Source organism: Oncorhynchus mykiss, chromosome 7, assembly GCF_013265735.2.
Source record: "Oncorhynchus mykiss isolate Arlee chromosome 7, USDA_OmykA_1.1, whole genome shotgun sequence".
Lineage (NCBI taxonomy): Eukaryota > Metazoa > Chordata > Actinopteri > Salmoniformes > Salmonidae > Oncorhynchus > Oncorhynchus mykiss.
The window spans coordinates 87970229-87990784 of record NC_048571.1 but is presented as its reverse complement, the minus strand read 5'-3'; the positions used below and the strand labels follow the sequence as shown (position 1 = coordinate 87990784).

General features: G+C 43.3%; 1 protein-coding gene across 1 annotated transcript in view; it reads right to left on the bottom strand.

Moving 5' to 3' along the window:
- The window catches only part of dennd6aa (DENN/MADD domain containing 6Aa), a 44917-nt gene that overhangs the window by 20701 nt on the left and 3660 nt on the right, over positions 1-20556 (bottom strand). The window contains exons 4-10 of the mRNA XM_036984327.1: positions 11732-11844; positions 3994-4074; positions 3773-3878; positions 2963-3042; positions 2710-2769; positions 1102-1157; positions 651-773 (exon numbers count right to left, since the gene is read on the bottom strand). Coding sequence (XP_036840222.1) covers positions 651-773; positions 1102-1157; positions 2710-2769; positions 2963-3042; positions 3773-3878; positions 3994-4074; positions 11732-11844 — 619 coding nt within the window. The remainder of the gene's footprint in view (positions 1-650; positions 774-1101; positions 1158-2709; positions 2770-2962; positions 3043-3772; positions 3879-3993; positions 4075-11731; positions 11845-20556) is intronic.

Below are 20556 nucleotides of genomic sequence, written 5' to 3'. Positions count from 1 at the left end.
TTGTTCACTCAGGTACCCTTTATCTAATATTAGGTTTGGAGTTATTTGTTCACTCAGGTACCCTTTATCTAATATTAGGTTTGGAGTTATTTGTTCACTCAGGTACCCTTTATCTAATATTAGGTTTGGAGTTATTTGTTCACTCAGGTACCCTTTATCTAATATTAGGTTTGGAGTTATTTGTTCACTCAGGTACCCTTTATCTAATATTAGGTTTGGAGTTATTTGTTCACTCAGGTACCCTTTATCTAATATTAGGTTTGGAGTTATTTGTTCACTCAGGTACCCTTTATCTAATATTAGGTTTGGAGTTATTTGTTCACTCAGGTACCCTTTATCTAATATTAGGTTTGGAGTTATTTGTTCACTCAGGTACCCTTTATCTAATATTAGGTTTGGAGTTATTTGTTCACTCAGGTACCCTTTATCTAATATTAGGTTTGGAGTTATTTGTTCACTCAGGTACCCTTTATCTAATATTAGGTTTTGATTGAAGATATAAAAACATTTAGTGTAAAAAAATATGCAAAAAAGAGACAATTGTAAAGGGGGACATACTTTTTCACGACACTGTATTTTACACCTGTGTACTTTTTTATTTTAAAAAAATGGTTGTGTTTATCTTTCTAGCCACACCCTCCTTGTCTCACCTGACCAATGCCAGAACAGTATCGGAAGATTCTGCCGGTGATGGTGCCATGACAACCAGAGCCTCTCCTAGCAACACCAGCTCCCATAACATCTGAATGTGGAAGAAGACTGGGTGGAAACACCTGCAGAGGGGAAGAGATGGAACTGTATCTGCTCTCCACTTCCTCCTGGGTGGACCCTCTACAGAAACCCCATGTTACCATGGCAACCAGTCCGCGTGTGTCAACAACATAAAGCAACTAAGTGTCCTCCTGGCTGGAGTCAACCTGCACTCCCACTCCCTACCAATGGGTGGCATCAGAGAGCTGGGAAGGTAGTAAAACAACAACACATCCAGCACCCTATTCCCTATATAGCGCACTACTTTTGCAGACCCTGGTCATAAGTAGTGCACGATATAGGGAATAGTGTGCCATTTGTGATTGAACACCACTACTAACATGTACTCACGTGAACAAGTCTACCTCGTGGACCGTGGGGAGGACTATGGACACCAGGTTGTCATTCTGTAACAAAAACAGTCATGGGGTATAATTAGGGTTACAGGGTTTTGGACAGACTACCAGCAGTGTATCAGAGTGACATGGTAGGAGTCTGAAATGGCATCCTATTCATTATATATGGTACACCGGTCAAAACGCAGTTCACTATAGGGGACAGGGCGCCATTTTGTAGTGTTGTTCGTAGCACGGTGATAGGGAACAGGGTGCCATTTTGTAGTGTTGTTCGTAGCACGGTGATAGGGAACAGGGTGCCATTTTGTAGTGTTGTTCGTAGCACGGCGATAGGGAACAGGGTGCCATTTTGTAGTGTTGTTCGTAGCACGGCGATAGGGAACAGGGTGCCATTTTGTAGTGTTGTTCGTAGCACGGCGATAGGGAACAGGGTGCCATTTTGTAGTGTTGTTCGTAGCACGGCGATAGGGAACAGGGTGCCATTTTGTAGTGTTGTTCGTAGCACGGCGATAGGGAACAGGGTGCCATTTTGTAGTGTTGTTTGTAGCACGGTGATAGGGAACAGGGTGCCATTTTGTAGTGTTGTTCGTAGCACGGTGATAGGGAACAAGGTGCCATTTTGTAGTGTTGTTCGTAGCACGGCGATAGGGAACAGGGTGCCATTTTGTAGTGTTGTTCGTAGCACGGTGATAGGGAACAGGGTGCCATTTTGTAGTGTTGTTCATAGCACGGTGATAGGGAACAGGGTGCCATTTTGTAGTGTTGTTCGTAGCACGGTGATAGGGAACAGGGCGCCATTTTGTAGTGTTGTTCGTAGCACGGCAATAGGGAACAGGGTGCCATTTTGTAGTGTTGTTCGTAGCACAGCGATAGGGAACAGGGCGCCATTTTGTAGTGTTGTTCGTAGCACGGCGATAGGGAACAGGGTGCCATTTTGTAGTGTTGTTCGTAGCACGGTGATAGGGAACAGGGTGCCATTTTGTAGTGTTGTTCGTAGCACGGCGATAGGGAACAGAGTGCCATTTTGTAGTGTTGTTCGTAGCACGGCGATAGGGAACAGGGTGCCATTTTGTAGTGTTGTTCGTAGCACGACGATAGGGAACAGGGTGCCATTTTGTAGTGTTGTTCGTAGCACGGCGATAGGGAACAGAGTGCCATTTTGTAGTGTTGTTCGTAGCACGGCGATAGGGAACAGGGTGCCATTTTGTAGTGTTGTTCGTAGCACGGCGATAGGGAACAGGGTGCCATTTTGTAGTGTTGTTCGTAGCACGACGATAGGGAACAGGGTGCCATTTTGTAGTGTTGTTCGTAGCACGGCGATAGGGAACAGGGTGCCATTTTGTAGTGTTGTTCGTAGCACGGCGATAGGGAACAGGGTGCCATTTTGTAGTGTTGTTCGTAGCACGGCGATAGGGAACAGAGTGCCCTTTTGTAGTGTTGTTCGTAGCACGGCGATAGGGAACAGGGTGCCATTTTGTAGTGTTGTTCGTAGCACGGCGATAGGGAACAGGGTGCCATTTTGTAGTGTTGTTCGTAGCACGACGATAGGGAACAGGGTGCCATTTTGTAGTGTTGTTCGTAGCACGGTGATTCTCATCCTCACCTGTGTGGACTGTACCAGCTGAGAGGTTCCAGGCTTGTCGTAACATGTTGGGATCCGAACCTAGAAAAACAGAAAGAAATATTATTGATTAAGTTGCTCAAGTACTTTGTAACAACTGTTGGTGTAAAAAAATATATATATATATTTTATAAATATTTGATTGATTGGTAATCGTAGAAGAGGCCTATATAAATATTTAGCTGTACTGTACCCATTATAGAGATGGTTAATATTTTCCCTGGGTTAGACGTACCTTCATAACTGTACCCATTATAGGGAGGACCAAAATTTTCCCTGGGTGAGGAGTGGGCCAGCGGTCGATGTCGTTGCAGGCTGTCGCACACAGAAACAAGCCACGTGAAGACAGACAGACTACAGGGTTCACCGGGCCAATAAAAACCGGACTAAAAACACACAACAACTGAACAGCAGAAAAATAACAGGAAACAGACAGATCAGACAACACTTTATAAAAAAGTGGCCACAGACTAGCCTCACCACTAAAGGGAGGGGCCACAGACTAGCCTCACCACTAAAGGGAGGGGCCACAGACTAGCCTCTCTACTAAAGGGAGGGGCCACAGACTAGCCTCTCTACTAAAGGGAGGGGCCACAGACTAGCCTCTCTACTAAAGGGAGGGGCCACAGACTAGCCTCTCTACTAAAGGGAGGGGCCACAGACTAGCCTCTCTACTAAAGGGAGGGGCCACAGACTAGCCTCTCTACTAAAGGGAGGGGCCACAGACTAGCCTCTCTACTAAAGGGAGGGGCCACAGACTAGCCTCTCTACTAAAGGGAGGGGCCACAGACTAGCCTCTCTACTAAAGGGAGGGGCCACAGACTAGCCTCTCTACTAAAGGGAGGGGCCACAGACTAGCCTCTCTACTAAAGGGAGGGGCCACAGACTAGCCTCTCTACTAAAGGGAGGGGCCACAGACTAGCCTCTCTACTAAAGGGAGGGGCCACAGACTAGCCTCTCTACTAAAGGGAGGGGCTAGTCTGTGGCCCCTCCCGGTTTCAGCTGATGTTTCCCCATTGGAACAGAATGAAATGAGGAGACCCACCAGCCTCCAGACATGGCTCCTGCTTCTCAAAGTACTCTGGAGCGACGAGCTTCAGCAGGGAGTGGAAGAACGTGACGTAGGGAAGCTTGCTGATAAGGACCAGGGACTGGAAACACACACACACACACAGTTCAAAATCATATTGCAATAAGGTCAGGAAGTTTTAGAAAAACTGTGCTAAAACGTAGTCTGATAGCTGGTGTTGAACTGTGTTAACTCACCTTCTGAAAGTAACCCCTCTTGAGTGACTTGTCCCGGACTTGTCTGAAGTAGACGTAACCATAGTAATGGCCTTGGTCCCTCTACACACACACAAACTCACATTTAGTATGGGCACACACACACGTACAATAAAACACACACACACACAATATTTCATTAGTCATTGACGTAAGCCTAAACACGACATGGTTGGAAGTGAACAGTTGACAAGTGAATTGAGGCAGTGGATAATACTGGCACCATACCAGCTCCTTCTCTATAGGACAGGTTATATACTGGCATCATACCAGCTCCTTCTCTATAGGACAGGTTATATACTGGCACCATACCAGCTCCTTCTCTATAGGACAGGTTATATACTGGCACCATACCAGCTCCTTCTCTATAGGACAGGTTATATACTGGCACCATACCAGCTCCTTCTCTATAGGACAGGTTATATACTGGCACCATACCAGCTCCTTCTCTATAGGACAGGTTGTATACTGGCATCATACCAGCTCCTTCTCTATAGGACAGGTTATATACTGGCATCATACCAGCTCCTTCTCTATAGGACAGGTTATATACTGGCACCATACCAGCTCCTTCTCTATAGGACAGGTTATATACTGGCATCATACCAGCTCCTTCTCTATAGGACAGGTTATATACTGGCACCATACCAGCTCCTTCTCTATAGGACAGGTTATATACTGGCACCATACCAGCTCCTTCTCTATAGGACAGGTTATATACTGGCACCATACCAGCTCCTTCTCTATAGGACAGGTTATATACTGGCACCATACCAGCTCCTTCTCTATAGGACAGGTTGTATACTGGCATCATACCAGCTCCTTCTCTATAGGACAGGTTGTATACTGGCATCATACCAGCTCCTTCTCTATAGGACAGGTTATATACTGGCATCATACCAGCTACTTCTCTATAGGACAGGTTATATACTGGCACCATACCAGCTCCTTCTCTATAGGACAGGTTGTATACTGGCATCATACCAGCTCCTTCTCTATAGGACAGGTTGTATACTGGCATCATACCAACTCCTTCTCTATAGGACAGGTTATATACTGGCATCATACCAGCTCCTTCTCTATAGGACAGGTTATATACTGGCATCATACCAGCTCCTTCTCTATAGGACAGGTTATATACTGGCATCATACCAGCTCCTTCCTATAGGACAGGCTATAAACTGGCATCATACCAGCTCCTTCTTTATAGGACAGGTTATATTCTGGCATCATACCAGCTCCTTCTCTATAGGACAGGTTATATACTGGCATCATACCAGCTCCTTCTCTATAGGACAGGTTATATACTGCCATCATACCAGCTCCTTCTCTATAGGACAGGTTAAATACTGGCATCATACCAGCTCCTTCTCTATATGACAGGTTATATACTGACATCATACCAGCTCCTTCTCTATAGGACAGGTTAAATACTGGCATCATACCAGATCCTTCTCTATAGGACAGGTTAAATACTGGCATCATACCAGCTCCTTCTCTATAGGACAGGTTATATACTGACATCATACCAGCTCCTTCTCTATAGGACAGGTCTATAGGACAGGTTATATACTGGCATCATACCAGCTCCTTCTCTATAGGACAGGTTATATACTGCCATCATACCAGCTCCTTCTCTATAGGACAGGTTATATACTGGCATCATACCAGCTACTTCTCTATAGGACAGGTTATATACTGGCATCATACCAGCTCCTTCTCTATAGGACAGGTTATATACTGACATCATACCAGCTCCTTCTCTATAGGACAGGTTATATACTGGCACCATACCAGCTCCTTCTCTATAGGACAGGTTATATACTGGCACCATACCAGCTACTTCTCTATAGGACAGGTTATATACTGGCATCATACCAGCTCCTTCTCTATAGGACAGGTTATATACTGGCACCATACCAGCTCCTTCTCTATAGGACAGGTTATATACTGGCACCATACCAGCTCCTTCTCTATAGGACAGGTTATATACTGGCATCATACCAGCTCCTTCTCTATAGGACAGGTTATATACTGGCATCATACCAGCTACTTCTCTATAGGACAGGTTATATACTGACATCATACCAGCTCCTTCTCTATAGGACAGGTTATATACTGGCATCATACCAGCTCCTTCTCTATAGGACAGGTTATATACTGGCATCATACCAGCTCCTTCTCTATAGGACAGGTTATATACTGACATACCAGCTCCTTCTCTATAGGACAGGTTATATACTGGCATCATACCAGCTCCTTCTCTATAGGACAGGTTATATACTGGCATCATACCAGCTCCTTCTCTATAGGACAGGTTATATACTGGCATCATACCAGCTCCTTCTCTATAGAACAGGTTATATACTGGCATCATACCAGCTCCTTCTCTATAGGACAGGTTATATACTGGCATCATACCAGCTCCTTCTCTATAGGACAGGTTATATACTGGCATCATACCAGCTCCTTCTTTATATGACAGGTTATATACTGACATCATACCAGCTCCTTCTCTATAGGACAGGTTATATACTGGCATCATACCAGCTCCTTCTCTATAGGACAGGTTATATACTGGCATCATACCAGCTCCTTCTCTATAGGACAGGTTATATACTGGCATCATACCAGCTCCTTCTCTATAGGACAGGTTATATACTGGCATGATACCAGCTCCTTCTTTATATGACAGGTTATATACTGACATCATACCAGCTCCTTCTCTATAGGACAGGTTATATACTGGCATCATACCAGCTCCTTCTCTATAGGACAGGTTAATACTGGCATCATACCAGCTCCTTCTCTATAGGACAGGTTATATACTGACATCATACCAGCTCCTTCTCTATAGGACAGGTTAAATACTGGCATCATACCAGCTCCTTCTCTATATGACAGGTTATATACTGACATCATACCAGCTCCTTCTCTATAGGACAGGTTAAATACTGGCATCATACCAGCTCCTTCTCTATAGGACAGGTTAAATACTGGCATCATACCAGCTCCTTCTCTATAGGACAGGTTATATACTGACATCATACCAGCTCCTTCTCTATAGGACAGGTTATATACTGACATCATACCAGCTCCTTCTCTATAGGACAGGTCTATAGGACAGGTTATATACTGGCATCATACCAGCTCCTTCTCTATAGGACAGGTTATATACTGGCATCATACCAGCTCCTTCTCTATAGGACAGGTTATATACTGGCATCATACCAGCTACTTCTCTATAGGACAGGTTATATACTGGCATCATACCAGCTCCTTCTCTATAGGACAGGTTATATACTGGCATCATACCAGCTCCTTCTCTATAGGACAGGTTGTATACTGGCATCATACCAACTCCTTCTCTATAGGACAGGTTGTATACTGGCATCATACCAACTCCTTCTCTATAGGACAGGTTATATACTGGCATCATACCAGCTCCTTCTCTATAGGACAGGTTATATACTGGCATCATACCAGCTCCTTCTCTATAGGACAGGTTATATACTGCCATCATACCAGCTCCTTCTCTATAGGACAGGTTAAATACTGGCATCATACCAGCTCCTTCTCTATATGACAGGTTATATACTGACATCATACCAGCTCCTTCTCTATAGGACAGGTTAAATACTGGCATCATACCAGATCCTTCTCTATAGGACAGGTTAAATACTGGCATCATACCAGCTCCTTCTCTATAGGACAGGTTATATACTGACATCATACCAGCTCCTTCTCTATAGGACAGGTCTATAGGACAGGTTATATACTGGCATCATACCAGCTCCTTCTCTATAGGACAGGTTATATACTGCCATCATACCAGCTCCTTCTCTATAGGACAGGTTATATACTGGCATCATACCAGCTACTTCTCTATAGGACAGGTTATATACTGGCATCATACCAGCTCCTTCTCTATAGGACAGGTTATATACTGACATCATACCAGCTCCTTCTCTATAGGACAGGTTATATACTGGCACCATACCAGCTCCTTCTCTATAGGACAGGTTATATACTGGCACCATACCAGCTACTTCTCTATAGGACAGGTTATATACTGGCATCATACCAGCTCCTTCTCTATAGGACAGGTTATATACTGGCACCATACCAGCTCCTTCTCTATAGGACAGGTTATATACTGGCACCATACCAGCTCCTTCTCTATAGGACAGGTTATATACTGGCATCATACCAGCTCCTTCTCTATAGGACAGGTTATATACTGGCATCATACCAGCTACTTCTCTATAGGACAGGTTATATACTGACATCATACCAGCTCCTTCTCTATAGGACAGGTTATATACTGGCATCATACCAGCTCCTTCTCTATAGGACAGGTTATATACTGGCATCATACCAGCTCCTTCTCTATAGGACAGGTTATATACTGACATACCAGCTCCTTCTCTATAGGACAGGTTATATACTGGCATCATACCAGCTCCTTCTCTATAGGACAGGTTATATACTGGCATCATACCAGCTCCTTCTCTATAGGACAGGTTATATACTGGCATCATACCAGCTCCTTCTCTATAGAACAGGTTATATACTGGCATCATACCAGCTCCTTCTCTATAGGACAGGTTATATACTGGCATCATACCAGCTCCTTCTCTATAGGACAGGTTATATACTGGCATCATACCAGCTCCTTCTTTATATGACAGGTTATATACTGACATCATACCAGCTCCTTCTCTATAGGACAGGTTATATACTGGCATCATACCAGCTCCTTCTCTATAGGACAGGTTATATACTGGCATCATACCAGCTCCTTCTCTATAGGACAGGTTATATACTGGCATCATACCAGCTCCTTCTCTATAGGACAGGTTATATACTGGCATGATACCAGCTCCTTCTTTATATGACAGGTTATATACTGACATCATACCAGCTCCTTCTCTATAGGACAGGTTATATACTGGCACCATACCAGCTACTTCTCTATAGGACAGGTTATATACTGGCATCATACCAGCTCCTTCTCTATAGGACAGGTTATATACTGGCACCATACCAGCTCCTTCTCTATAGGACAGGTTATATACTGGCACCATACCAGCTCCTTCTCTATAGGACAGGTTATATACTGGCATCATACCAGCTCCTTCTCTATAGGACAGGTTATATACTGGCATCATACCAGCTACTTCTCTATAGGACAGGTTATATACTGACATCATACCAGCTCCTTCTCTATAGGACAGGTTATATACTGGCATCATACCAGCTCCTTCTCTATAGGACAGGTTATATACTGGCATCATACCAGCTCCTTCTCTATAGGACAGGTTATATACTGACATACCAGCTCCTTCTCTATAGGACAGGTTATATACTGGCATCATACCAGCTCCTTCTCTATAGGACAGGTTATATACTGGCATCATACCAGCTCCTTCTCTATAGGACAGGTTATATACTGGCATCATACCAGCTCCTTCTCTATAGAACAGGTTATATACTGGCATCATACCAGCTCCTTCTCTATAGGACAGGTTATATACTGGCATCATACCAGCTCCTTCTCTATAGGACAGGTTATATACTGGCATCATACCAGCTCCTTCTTTATATGACAGGTTATATACTGACATCATACCAGCTCCTTCTCTATAGGACAGGTTATATACTGGCATCATACCAGCTCCTTCTCTATAGGACAGGTTATATACTGGCATCATACCAGCTCCTTCTCTATAGGACAGGTTATATACTGGCATCATACCAGCTCCTTCTCTATAGGACAGGTTATATACTGGCATGATACCAGCTCCTTCTTTATATGACAGGTTATATACTGACATCATACCAGCTCCTTCTCTATAGGACAGGTTATATACTGGCATCATACCAGCTCCTTCTCTATAGGACAGGTTAATACTGGCATCATACCAGCTCCTTCTCTATAGGACAGGTTATATACTGACATCATACCAGCTCCTTCTCTATAGGACAGGTTAAATACTGGCATCATACCAGCTCCTTCTCTATATGACAGGTTATATACTGACATCATACCAGCTCCTTCTCTATAGGACAGGTTAAATACTGGCATCATACCAGCTCCTTCTCTATAGGACAGGTTAAATACTGGCATCATACCAGCTCCTTCTCTATAGGACAGGTTATATACTGACATCATACCAGCTCCTTCTCTATAGGACAGGTTATATACTGACATCATACCAGCTCCTTCTCTATAGGACAGGTCTATAGGACAGGTTATATACTGGCATCATACCAGCTCCTTCTCTATAGGACAGGTTATATACTGGCATCATACCAGCTCCTTCTCTATAGGACAGGTTATATACTGGCATCATACCAGCTACTTCTCTATAGGACAGGTTATATACTGGCATCATACCAGCTCCTTCTCTATAGGACAGGTTATATACTGGCATCATACCAGCTCCTTCTCTATAGGACAGGTTATATACTGGCATCATACCAGCTCCTTCTCTATAGGACAGGTTATATACTGGCATCATACCAGCTCCTTCTCTATAGGACAGGTCTATAGGACAGGTTACACTCCCAAGGAATATTTATTTTGTTTTCCAACTTTAGTATTTTCCAGTGTGTGACCAGAGCTGGCAGTCAGAGTGCAGTAGGAAGTCATGGCCGGCCGGTGACTGGCTGAGGCGTGTAACGGCCGGCGACTGGCTGAGGCGTGTAATGGCCGGCCGGTGATTGGCTGAGGTGTGTTCTGGCTGGTTGGTGATTGGCTGAGGTGTGTTCCGGCTGGTTGGTGATTGGCTGAGGTGTGTTCCGGCTGGTTGGTGATTGGCTGAGGTGTGTTCCGGCTGGTTGGTGACTGGCTGAGGTGTCTACTGGCTGAGGTGTGTTCCGGCTGGTTGGTGATTGGCTGAGGTGTGTTCCGGCTGGTTGGTGACTGGCTGAGGTGTGTTCCGGCTGGTTGGTGATTGGCTGAGGTGTGTTCCGGCTGGTTGGTGACTGGCTGAGGTGTCTACTGGCTGAGGTGTGTCATGGCATGGGGAAAGTGTTGGCTGAGACTGTATGGCTCTCACAGAGATTCTCATCTCTCAGGTGTGAGTCAATGTTTACCTGTACAGTCATGAGGAGTTTCCCCTTAGCGGACATAAATGCCATTCTAACCCAGATAGCTCTATATCTATTCTAACCCAGCCATTCCTATTCTAACCCAGATAGCTCTATATCTATTCTAACCCAGCAATTCCTATTCTAACCCAGATAGCTCTATATCTATTCTAACCCAGCCATTCCTATTCTAACCCAGACAGCTCTATATCTATTCTAACCCAGCCATTCATATTCTAACCCAGACAGCTCTATATCTATTCTAACCCAGCCATTCCTATTCTAACCCAGACAGCTCTATATCTATTCTAACCCAGCCATTCCTATTCTAACCCAGATAACCCCATTCAACATGGTCCTCAGAGTTTGATAGATCAAAAACATTTTCAAATAACCCTCCCCGTGTACTGTCAAATAAGTTGCAGACCACCCTCCCCCATAGAATTAACTCAAAACAATGTTTACGACCACAATTAACTGCAGCGACCCCGCCCTGCAGCGACCCCGCCCTGCAGAGACCCCGCCCTGCAGCGACCCCGCCCTGCAGAGACCCCGCCCTGCAGAGACCCCGCCCTGCAGAGACCCCGCCCTGCAGAGACCCCGCCCTGCAGAGACCCCTTTTTACCTTCAGGCAGACTGGGGCGTCACGGTCAAACTGGTCCAGAAAACATCCCAGAGAAGACTTCCTGCCTGAGGCCTGGCGGAAACGGAAGCAGAACTGTGTGTCCCCTAGACAACCTGCCAAACAGGAAGAGGAAACAAATGTAGTTATCTTCCTCTTGGCTGGATTTCAGCACCGACATGGGGAAGAGGACAGGGGAGGAATGTTGTGATAGCAACAGGGTTCTGAGATGGAGGTTTTGAAACCAGACTGTTAAAGCAGTGATTTATCGCACAAAGAGGCTGTTTTACTGAAAGGTCCCTGAATAGCTAATAAGAATGAAGCCTGGGTGCCAGTCTGTTTGTGCTGTCCTACCAACTCCTTACGGAATTATCATGCTTTTGACAATGACAGCAGAGTTGGCAAGAACACAAACAGATCTGGGACCAGGCTAATAAAATGTCATACAGGGGCCAAATAAGACATTGAAGTCTAACAAGGCATTTGGTGAAGACATTTTGAAGGGGTAAAACATACTGTACAGTGAAACACCAGTTCTACATTCCAGAGCAGAGCAGAGCCTGCATGTCAGCCTGTGTCTATCTGCACACCACATGGGGACAGGAGGTTTTCCCAGGTGCCTAGTGCAGCAGAGCTCCAATCTCTCCAACATGTATACATCGGAGTATTTCAAAAGGGGTTGGAATACAGGAAGTCAGATTTCAGTGGGACCTAGTGTTGATTAAATACAGGAAGTCAGATTTCAGTGGGACCTAGTGTTGATTAAATACAGGAAGTCAGATTTCAGTGGGACCTAGTGTTGATTAAATACAGGAAGTCAGATTTCAGTGGGACCTAGTGTTGATTAAATACAGGAAGTCAGATTTCAGTGGGACCTAGTGTTGATTAAATACAGGAAGTCAGATTTCAGTGGGACCTAGTGTTGATTAAATACAGGAAGTCAGATTTCAGTGGGACCTAGTGTTGATTAAATACAGGAAGTCAGATTTCAGTGGGACCTAGTGTTGATTAAATACAGGAAGTCAGATTTCAGTGGGACCTAGTGTTGATTAAATACAGGAAGTCAGATTTCAGTGGGACCTAGTGTTGATTAAATACAGGAAGTCAGATTTCAGTGGGACCTAGTGTTGATTAAATACAGGAAGTCAGATTTCAGTGGGACCTAGTGTTGATTAAATACAGGAAGTCAGATTTCAGTGGGACCTAGTGTTGATTAAATACAGGAAGTCAGATTTCAGTGGAACCTAGTGTTGATTAAATACAGTGATGTTAATATTTCCCAGAGTTTCTCCTCTGATGCAGGTAACAAGTGAGCCGAGTTCCAGTCACTTCTTGAACAACGTGCGAAATTCCAGGCTATGCTTTGTGTGCTGAGGTGGCTAAGCCAGTCAGGTACAGAGTGACACAGTAAAGTATGTCGCAGAAGAATATAGTACATCACAGTAAAGTAGAGTACATCACAGTAAAGTACAGAAAAGTACAGTACATCACAGTAAAGTAAAGTACAGTACATCACAGTAAAGAAAAGTAGAGTACATCACAGTAAAGAAAAGTAGAGTACATCACAGTAAAGTAAAGTAGAGTACATCACAGTAAAGTAAAGTAGAGTACATCACAGTAAAGTAAAGTAGAGTACATCACAGTAAAGTAAAGTAGAGTACATCACAGTAAAGTAAAGTAGAGTACATCACAGTAAAGTAAAGTACATCACAGTAAAGTAGAGTACATCACAGTAAAGTAGAGTACATCACAGTAAAGTAAAGAAAAGTACAGTACATCACAGTAAAGTAAAGTAGAGTACATCACAGTAGAGTACAGTACATCACAGTAAAGTAAAGAAAAGTACAGTACATCACAGTAAAGTAAAGTAGAGTACATCACAGTAAAGTAAAGTAGAGTACATCACAGTAAAGTAAAGTAGAGTACATCACAGTAAAGTAAAGTACATCACAGTAAAGTAGAGTACATCACAGTAAAGTAGAGTACATCACAGTAAAGTAAAGAAAAGTACAGTACATCACAGTAAAGTAAAGTAGAGTACATCACAGTAGAGTACAGTACATCACAGTAGAGTACATCACAGTAAAGTAGAGTACATCACAGTAAAGTAAAGTAAAGTAGAGTACATCACAGTAGAGTACAGTACATCACAGTAAAGTAGAGTACATCACAGTAGAGTACAGTACATCACAGTAAAGTAAAGTACATCACAGTAAAGTAGAGTACATCACAGTAAAGTAGAGTACATCACAGTAAAGTAAAGAAAAGTACAGTACATCACAGTAAAGTAAAGTAAAGTAGAGTACATCACAGTAGAGTACAGTACATCACAGTAAAGTAGAGTACATCACAGTAAAGTAGAGTACATCACAGTAAAGTAAAGAAAAGTACAGTACATCACAGTAAAGTAAAGTAAAGTAGAGTACATCACAGTAGAGTACAGTACATCACAGTAAAGTAAAGTACATCACAGTAAAGTAGAGTACATCACAGTAAAGTAAAGAAAAGTACAGTACATCACAGTAAAGTAAAGTAAAGTAGAGTACATCACAGTAGAGTACAGTACATCACAGTAAAGTAGAGTACATCACAGTAGAGTACAGTACATCACAGTAAAGTAGAGTACATCACAGTAAAGTAGAGTACATCACAGTAAAGTAGAGTACATCACAGTAAAGTAGAGTACATCACAGTAAAGTAGAGTACATCACAGTAAAGTAGAGTACATCACAGTAGAGTACAGTACATCACAGTAAAGTAGAGTACATCACAGTAAAGTAGAGTACATCACAGTAAAGTAGAGTACATCACAGTAAAGTAGAGTACATCACAGTAAAGTAGAGTACATCACAGTAAAGTAGAGTACATCACAGTAAAGTAGAGTACATCACAGTAAAGTAGAGTACATCACAGTAAAGTAGAGTACATCACAGTAAAGTAGAGTACATCACAGTAGAGTACATCACAGTAAAGTAGAGTACATCACAGTAAAGTAGAGTACATCACAGTAAAGTAGAGTACAGTACATCACAGTAAAGAAAAGTACAGTACATCACAGTATAGTAAAGTAAAGTAGAGTATAGTACAGTAGAGTATAGTTCAGGACAGTACAGCACACACAAATTGAGTACCCTACCGAGCTCGACCCTACCGAGCTCGACCCTGATGTCCAAAACTTGTGAAACATCAACATCTATGATTGGTTCATATTTGGTCCGGTCCAACCAAACGCTGTCTTGTTTGGTGGCAGAGGTCTTTAAAATAATATCCAGTGTGTAAAATAAATTCCCAAATATGTAAAAGGAGGATATTGTATAATTCTACCTTTGTGTACCTATTCAGGATGAATCTCTGTAAAGAGAACGTCAGATCCATCATTATGTTTCAGCAAAATGTTCGGTGTAAATGGTATGAGTTGTATGGTTGTTGTATGGTTTGTTAAACTTAGAAATCAAATGGTATTTGTTTGGCATACATTTTTGGCCTAAAATCTGAGTTACTGTGGGAATTGCCCTACAGACTAATACAGGTGTCAATTATTTATTTATTTTTATTTTATTTTTTAAAATTGTATTAGTCACATGCTTAAGGTGATTCTCATTAAACCAGTTTAAAATGTCTGTAGCAAATTAAGTTACAAAACAATGACATATCGGCAAAAATCGACCAAGATGTCTAGTTTTGGGAAAGTGTCTTTTTAAATACATTTTACATTTGCGCCTGAATTTCTTGACATTTGTTTCTCCAAAAACTCATTACCGAAATGCATCCGGATTAAATACTAGGATAATCTTTTAAAAATGTTTAATTTTCAAAAAAACTTTAAACTTATTTGAATAAAATATATGTTGCTGTAGTTTGTCCATAAATTGTATACTAGTTTAAGTATACATTAAAATATAATATTTATTAAGTACAAAAACCTTCTGTGGACATGGGTCTCATTACCATAATACTTTTCCAAGATCCTGTAAAAACTTGAATCCGTTTTAAAAAATATAAGCTTTATTAACTCATAATGCAAGAGAAGTAGTCAGGTGAGCTTAAATTATGTTAATTTATTTTCTTATATGCCTTCAGAGTTTAGTTCATATTCTAAAAACACCTCCCTTACAACTCTGCCAAAAGGGGCGGAGTTGCAATCTACTGCAGAGATAGAGCTCTGCAGGCTGTCTTACGATCCACCGCTTGCTATAGACCACCTTCTGCCCCCAGCTGTGCCCTGGACACCATATGTGAATTGATTGCCCAACCATCTATCTTCAGAGCTCGTGCTGCTTGGTGACCTAAACTGGGACATGCTTAACATCCCGGCCATCCTACAAACTAAGCTTGATGCCCTCAATCTCACACAAATTATCAAAGAACCTACCAGGTACAACCCCAAATCAGTAAGCACAGGCACCCTCATAGATATCATCCTAACCAACCTGCCCTCCAAATACACCTCTGCTGTTTTCAACCAAGATCTCAGCGATCACTGCCTCATTGCCTGCGTCCGTAATGGGTCTGCGGTCAAACGACTAACCCTCATCACTGTCAAACGCTCCCTAAAACACTTCAGTGAGCAGGCCTTTCTAATTGACCTGGCCCGGGTATCCTGGAAGGATGTTGACCTCATTCCGTCAATAGAGGATGCCTGGTTATTTTTTTTAAATATTTTTTAAATGCCTTCCTCACCATATAGCCCTTTGTTCACTCCAGACCTGACTGCCCTTGACCAGGACAAAAACATCCTGTGGCATTCTGCATCAGCATCGAATAGCCCACGCGATATGCAACTTTTCAGGGAAGTTAGGAACCGATAAACACAGGAAGTTTGCTTTCCAAAGGCTAGCTTTTTCAAAACAGAAATTTGCATCCTGTAGCACAAACTCCAAAAAGTTTTGGGACACTAAAGTCCATAGAGAATAAGAGCACCCCCTCCCAGCTGCCCACTGCACTGAGGCTAAGAAACACTGTCACCATGGAAAAATCCACAATAATTGAGAATTTCAATAAGCATTTTTCTACAGCTGGTCATGCTTTCCACCTGGCTACCCCTACCCCAGTCAACAGCACACCATTCCCCACAGCAACTCGCCCAAGCCTCCCCCATTTCTCCTTCACCCAAATCCAGATAGCCAATGTTCTGAAAGAGCTACAAAATCAGCTGGGCTAGACAATCTGGACCGTCTCTTTCTAAAATGATCTGCCAAAATTGTTCACGCCAGACCTGACTGCCCTTGACCATCCATGTTAGACACACCTCTGAAACGCTGCTCCAGACACTGAGTCAGTAATTTAGGATAGGGGGCAGCATTTTCACGTTTGGATGAAAAGCGTGCCCAGAGTAAACTGCCTGCAACTCAGGCCCAGTTGCTGATTAAAATGTATAATATTTGTATAATTTGTTTGAAATATATATTTTTCTTCCAGTGTTAAGCCTTTTCATTAAGGGAACAATGTTAAAAAAATATATTACACATATTGATTTGTTTATAACAGTTCGACTACGAAAACAGTAATTAGACTTTTGTGAAAATATTGGTAAAATTAATAATATCTGATCGAAAAAAATGCGATAACTTTAAAGTAGTTAACTTGTTTGGGATAGGGAGCAGCATTTTCACTTTGGGATGAATAGCGTGCCCAGAGTGAACTGCCTCCTATTCAGTCCCAGATGCTAATATATGCATATTATTATTAGTATTGGACAGAAAACACTCTGAAGTTTGTAAAACTGTTTAAATGATGTCTGTGAGTATAACAGAACTCATACGGCAGGCAAAAACCTGAGAAAAAAATCCAAACAGGAAGTGGGAAATCTGAGGTTTGTAGTTTTTGAACTCAGCCCCTATCACAGTGAGATATGGGTTATTTTGCACTTCCTAAGGCTTCCACTAGATGTCAACCATCTTTAGAACGTTGTTTCAGGCTGCTCATGTGAAGGGGGCCCGGATGGGAGCTGTTTGACTAATTGGTCTGCCTACAGCCTCATTCTCAGCCACGCGCTTTCACTTGAGAGGTAAGCTCTTTTTGCCATTGCTTTTCTACAGACAATGGAATTCTCCGGTTGGAACATTATTGAACTTTTATGATAAAAACATCCTAAAGATTGATTCTATACCTAGTTTGACAAGTTTCTTCGACCTGTAATATAACTTTTTGAACGTTTCCGAATGGACCAGATCGCGCTTTTGGATTTGTTTACCAAACGCCCTAACAAAAGAAGCTATTGGACATAAATGGACATAAATGAGGGACTTTATCGAACAAAACAAGCATTTATTGTGGAACTGCGATTCCTGGGAGTGCATTCTGATGAAGATCAAAGGTAAATTAATATTTATAATGCTATTTATGAATAATGTTGACGACCCAACATGGCAGATATTTTTTGGGCTGTTTTGTTGCCTGAGCGCTGTACTCAGATTATTGCATGGTGTGCTTTTTCCGTAAAGCTTTTTTTTAAATCTGACACAGCGGTTGCATTAAGGAGAAGTCTATCTAAAGTTCCATGTATAATAGTTGTATTTTCATCAACATTTATTATGAGTATTTCTGTGAATTCATGTGGCTCTCTGCAAAATCACTGCATGTTTTGGAACGTAACACGCCAATGTAAACAGATTTTTGGATACAAATTTGAACTTTACCGAACAAAACATACATGTATTGTGTAACATGAAGTCCTATGAGTGTCATCAGTTCTAGACAGGTTAACTATATGGCCTTCTGAGAGGTGCAGCGGTCTAAGGCACCGCGTTACTACAGACCTGGACTCATTCCCAGATCCGGCTGTGGCCGGGAGTCCCATAGGACAGTTCACAAATTGGCCCAGCGTCGTTAGGGGAGGGTTTGGCCGGTGGGGCTTAACTTAGCTCATCGCGCTCTAGCGACCGTTTGTGGCGGGCCGGGTGCCTGCGGGCTTACCCCGGTCGTCGGTTGAACAGTGTTTCCTCCGACACATTGGTGAACCCGGCTTCCGGGTTAAGCTGGCGGGTGTTGAGGAGCGTGGTTAGGCGGGTCATGTTTCGGAGGACGCATGACACCACCTCAGCCTCTCCTGAGCCCATTGGAAAGTTCCAGCAATGAGACAAGGTCAAAAAGGGGTAATGTGCAACAACAAAATAATTTAAAAAGGGAAAAAAGGAAATAGCAGAGTAAACATCTGAAGCTCTGAATAATTTCTGTAAATTCACTTCAGAAAGGGTCGTCTTCTTTTTTTTTTACAGTTCAGTGAGAATGTTCCAGTGTAAACTACCAGTGACATGCTTACTTACAGGCCCTGCCCAACAACGAAGAGAGAAAAAAGAAACATAACAGGAGGAATAAATCCAATGGAGTAACAATAACATGGCTGTGTACACACCCCCCCACACACTGGACTCTACCCACACACACACAATGGACTCTACCCACACACTGGACTCTACCCATCCCCACACACACACTGGACTCTACCAACACTGGACTCTACCCACACTGGACTCTACCCACACTGGACTCTACCCACACACTGGACTCTACCCACACACTGGACTCTACCCACACACACACACACACTGGACTCTACCCCCCCCCACACACACACACACACACAGGACTATAACCCCCCCACACACACTGGACTCTACCCACCCACACAGGACTATACCCCCCCCCCCCCCCCCATACACTGGACTCTACCCCCCCACACACACACACTGGACTCTACCCACACTGGACTCTACCCACACACACACACTGGACTCTACCCACACTGGACTCTACCCACACACTGGACTCTACCCACACACAGGACTCTACCCACACACACACACACTGGACTCTACCCACACTGGACTCTACCCACACACTGGACTCTACCCACACACTGGACTCTACCCACACACTGGACTCTACCCACACACTGGACTCTACCCACACACACACACACACTGGACTCTACCCACACTGGACTCTACCCACACACACTGGACTCTACCCCCCCCCCACACACACACACACACACACAGGACTATACCCCCCCCCCCACACACTGGACTCTACCCCCCCACACACACACTGGACTCTACCCCCCCACACACACACTGGACTCTACCCACCCACACAGGACTATACCCCCCCCCCCCCCCCACACACACTGGACTCTACCCACACACACACAATGGACTCTCCCCACAAACACACACTGGACTCTACCCACACACACACTGGACTCTACCCACACACAAACTGGACTCTACCCACACACACACTGGACTCTACCCACACACACACTGGACTCTACCCACACACACACTGGACTCTACCCACACACACACACACACACACACACACACTGGACTCTACCCACACACACACACTGGACTCTACCCACACACACCCCCCCACACACTGGACTCTACCCACACACACACACTGGACTCTACCCACACACACACACACACACACTGGACTCTACCCACACACACACACAAATAAAAGCTGTCATTAAGGCAAAGGGTGGCTACTTTGAAGAATATAAATATATTTTGATTTGTTGTAGTAACCAAAAGAAGTGTTCATGATTCCATATGGTGTCATTTCATAGTTGATGTCTTCACTATTATTCTACAATGTAGAAATTAGTCAAAATAAATAAACTCTTGAATGAGTAGGTGTGTCCAAACTTTTGACTAGTACTGTAAGCGTGTACTTACTACTTAGAAAAGTAAGTTAGTCCAGAGAAAATATTTGAACAGCTTTATATAAACTCAGCTGTTGCCTGACACCCAATCAGCTGTGGAGTAAATTACTGACTCCGTGTCTGGAGCAGCGTTTCAGGGGCGTGTCTAACATGG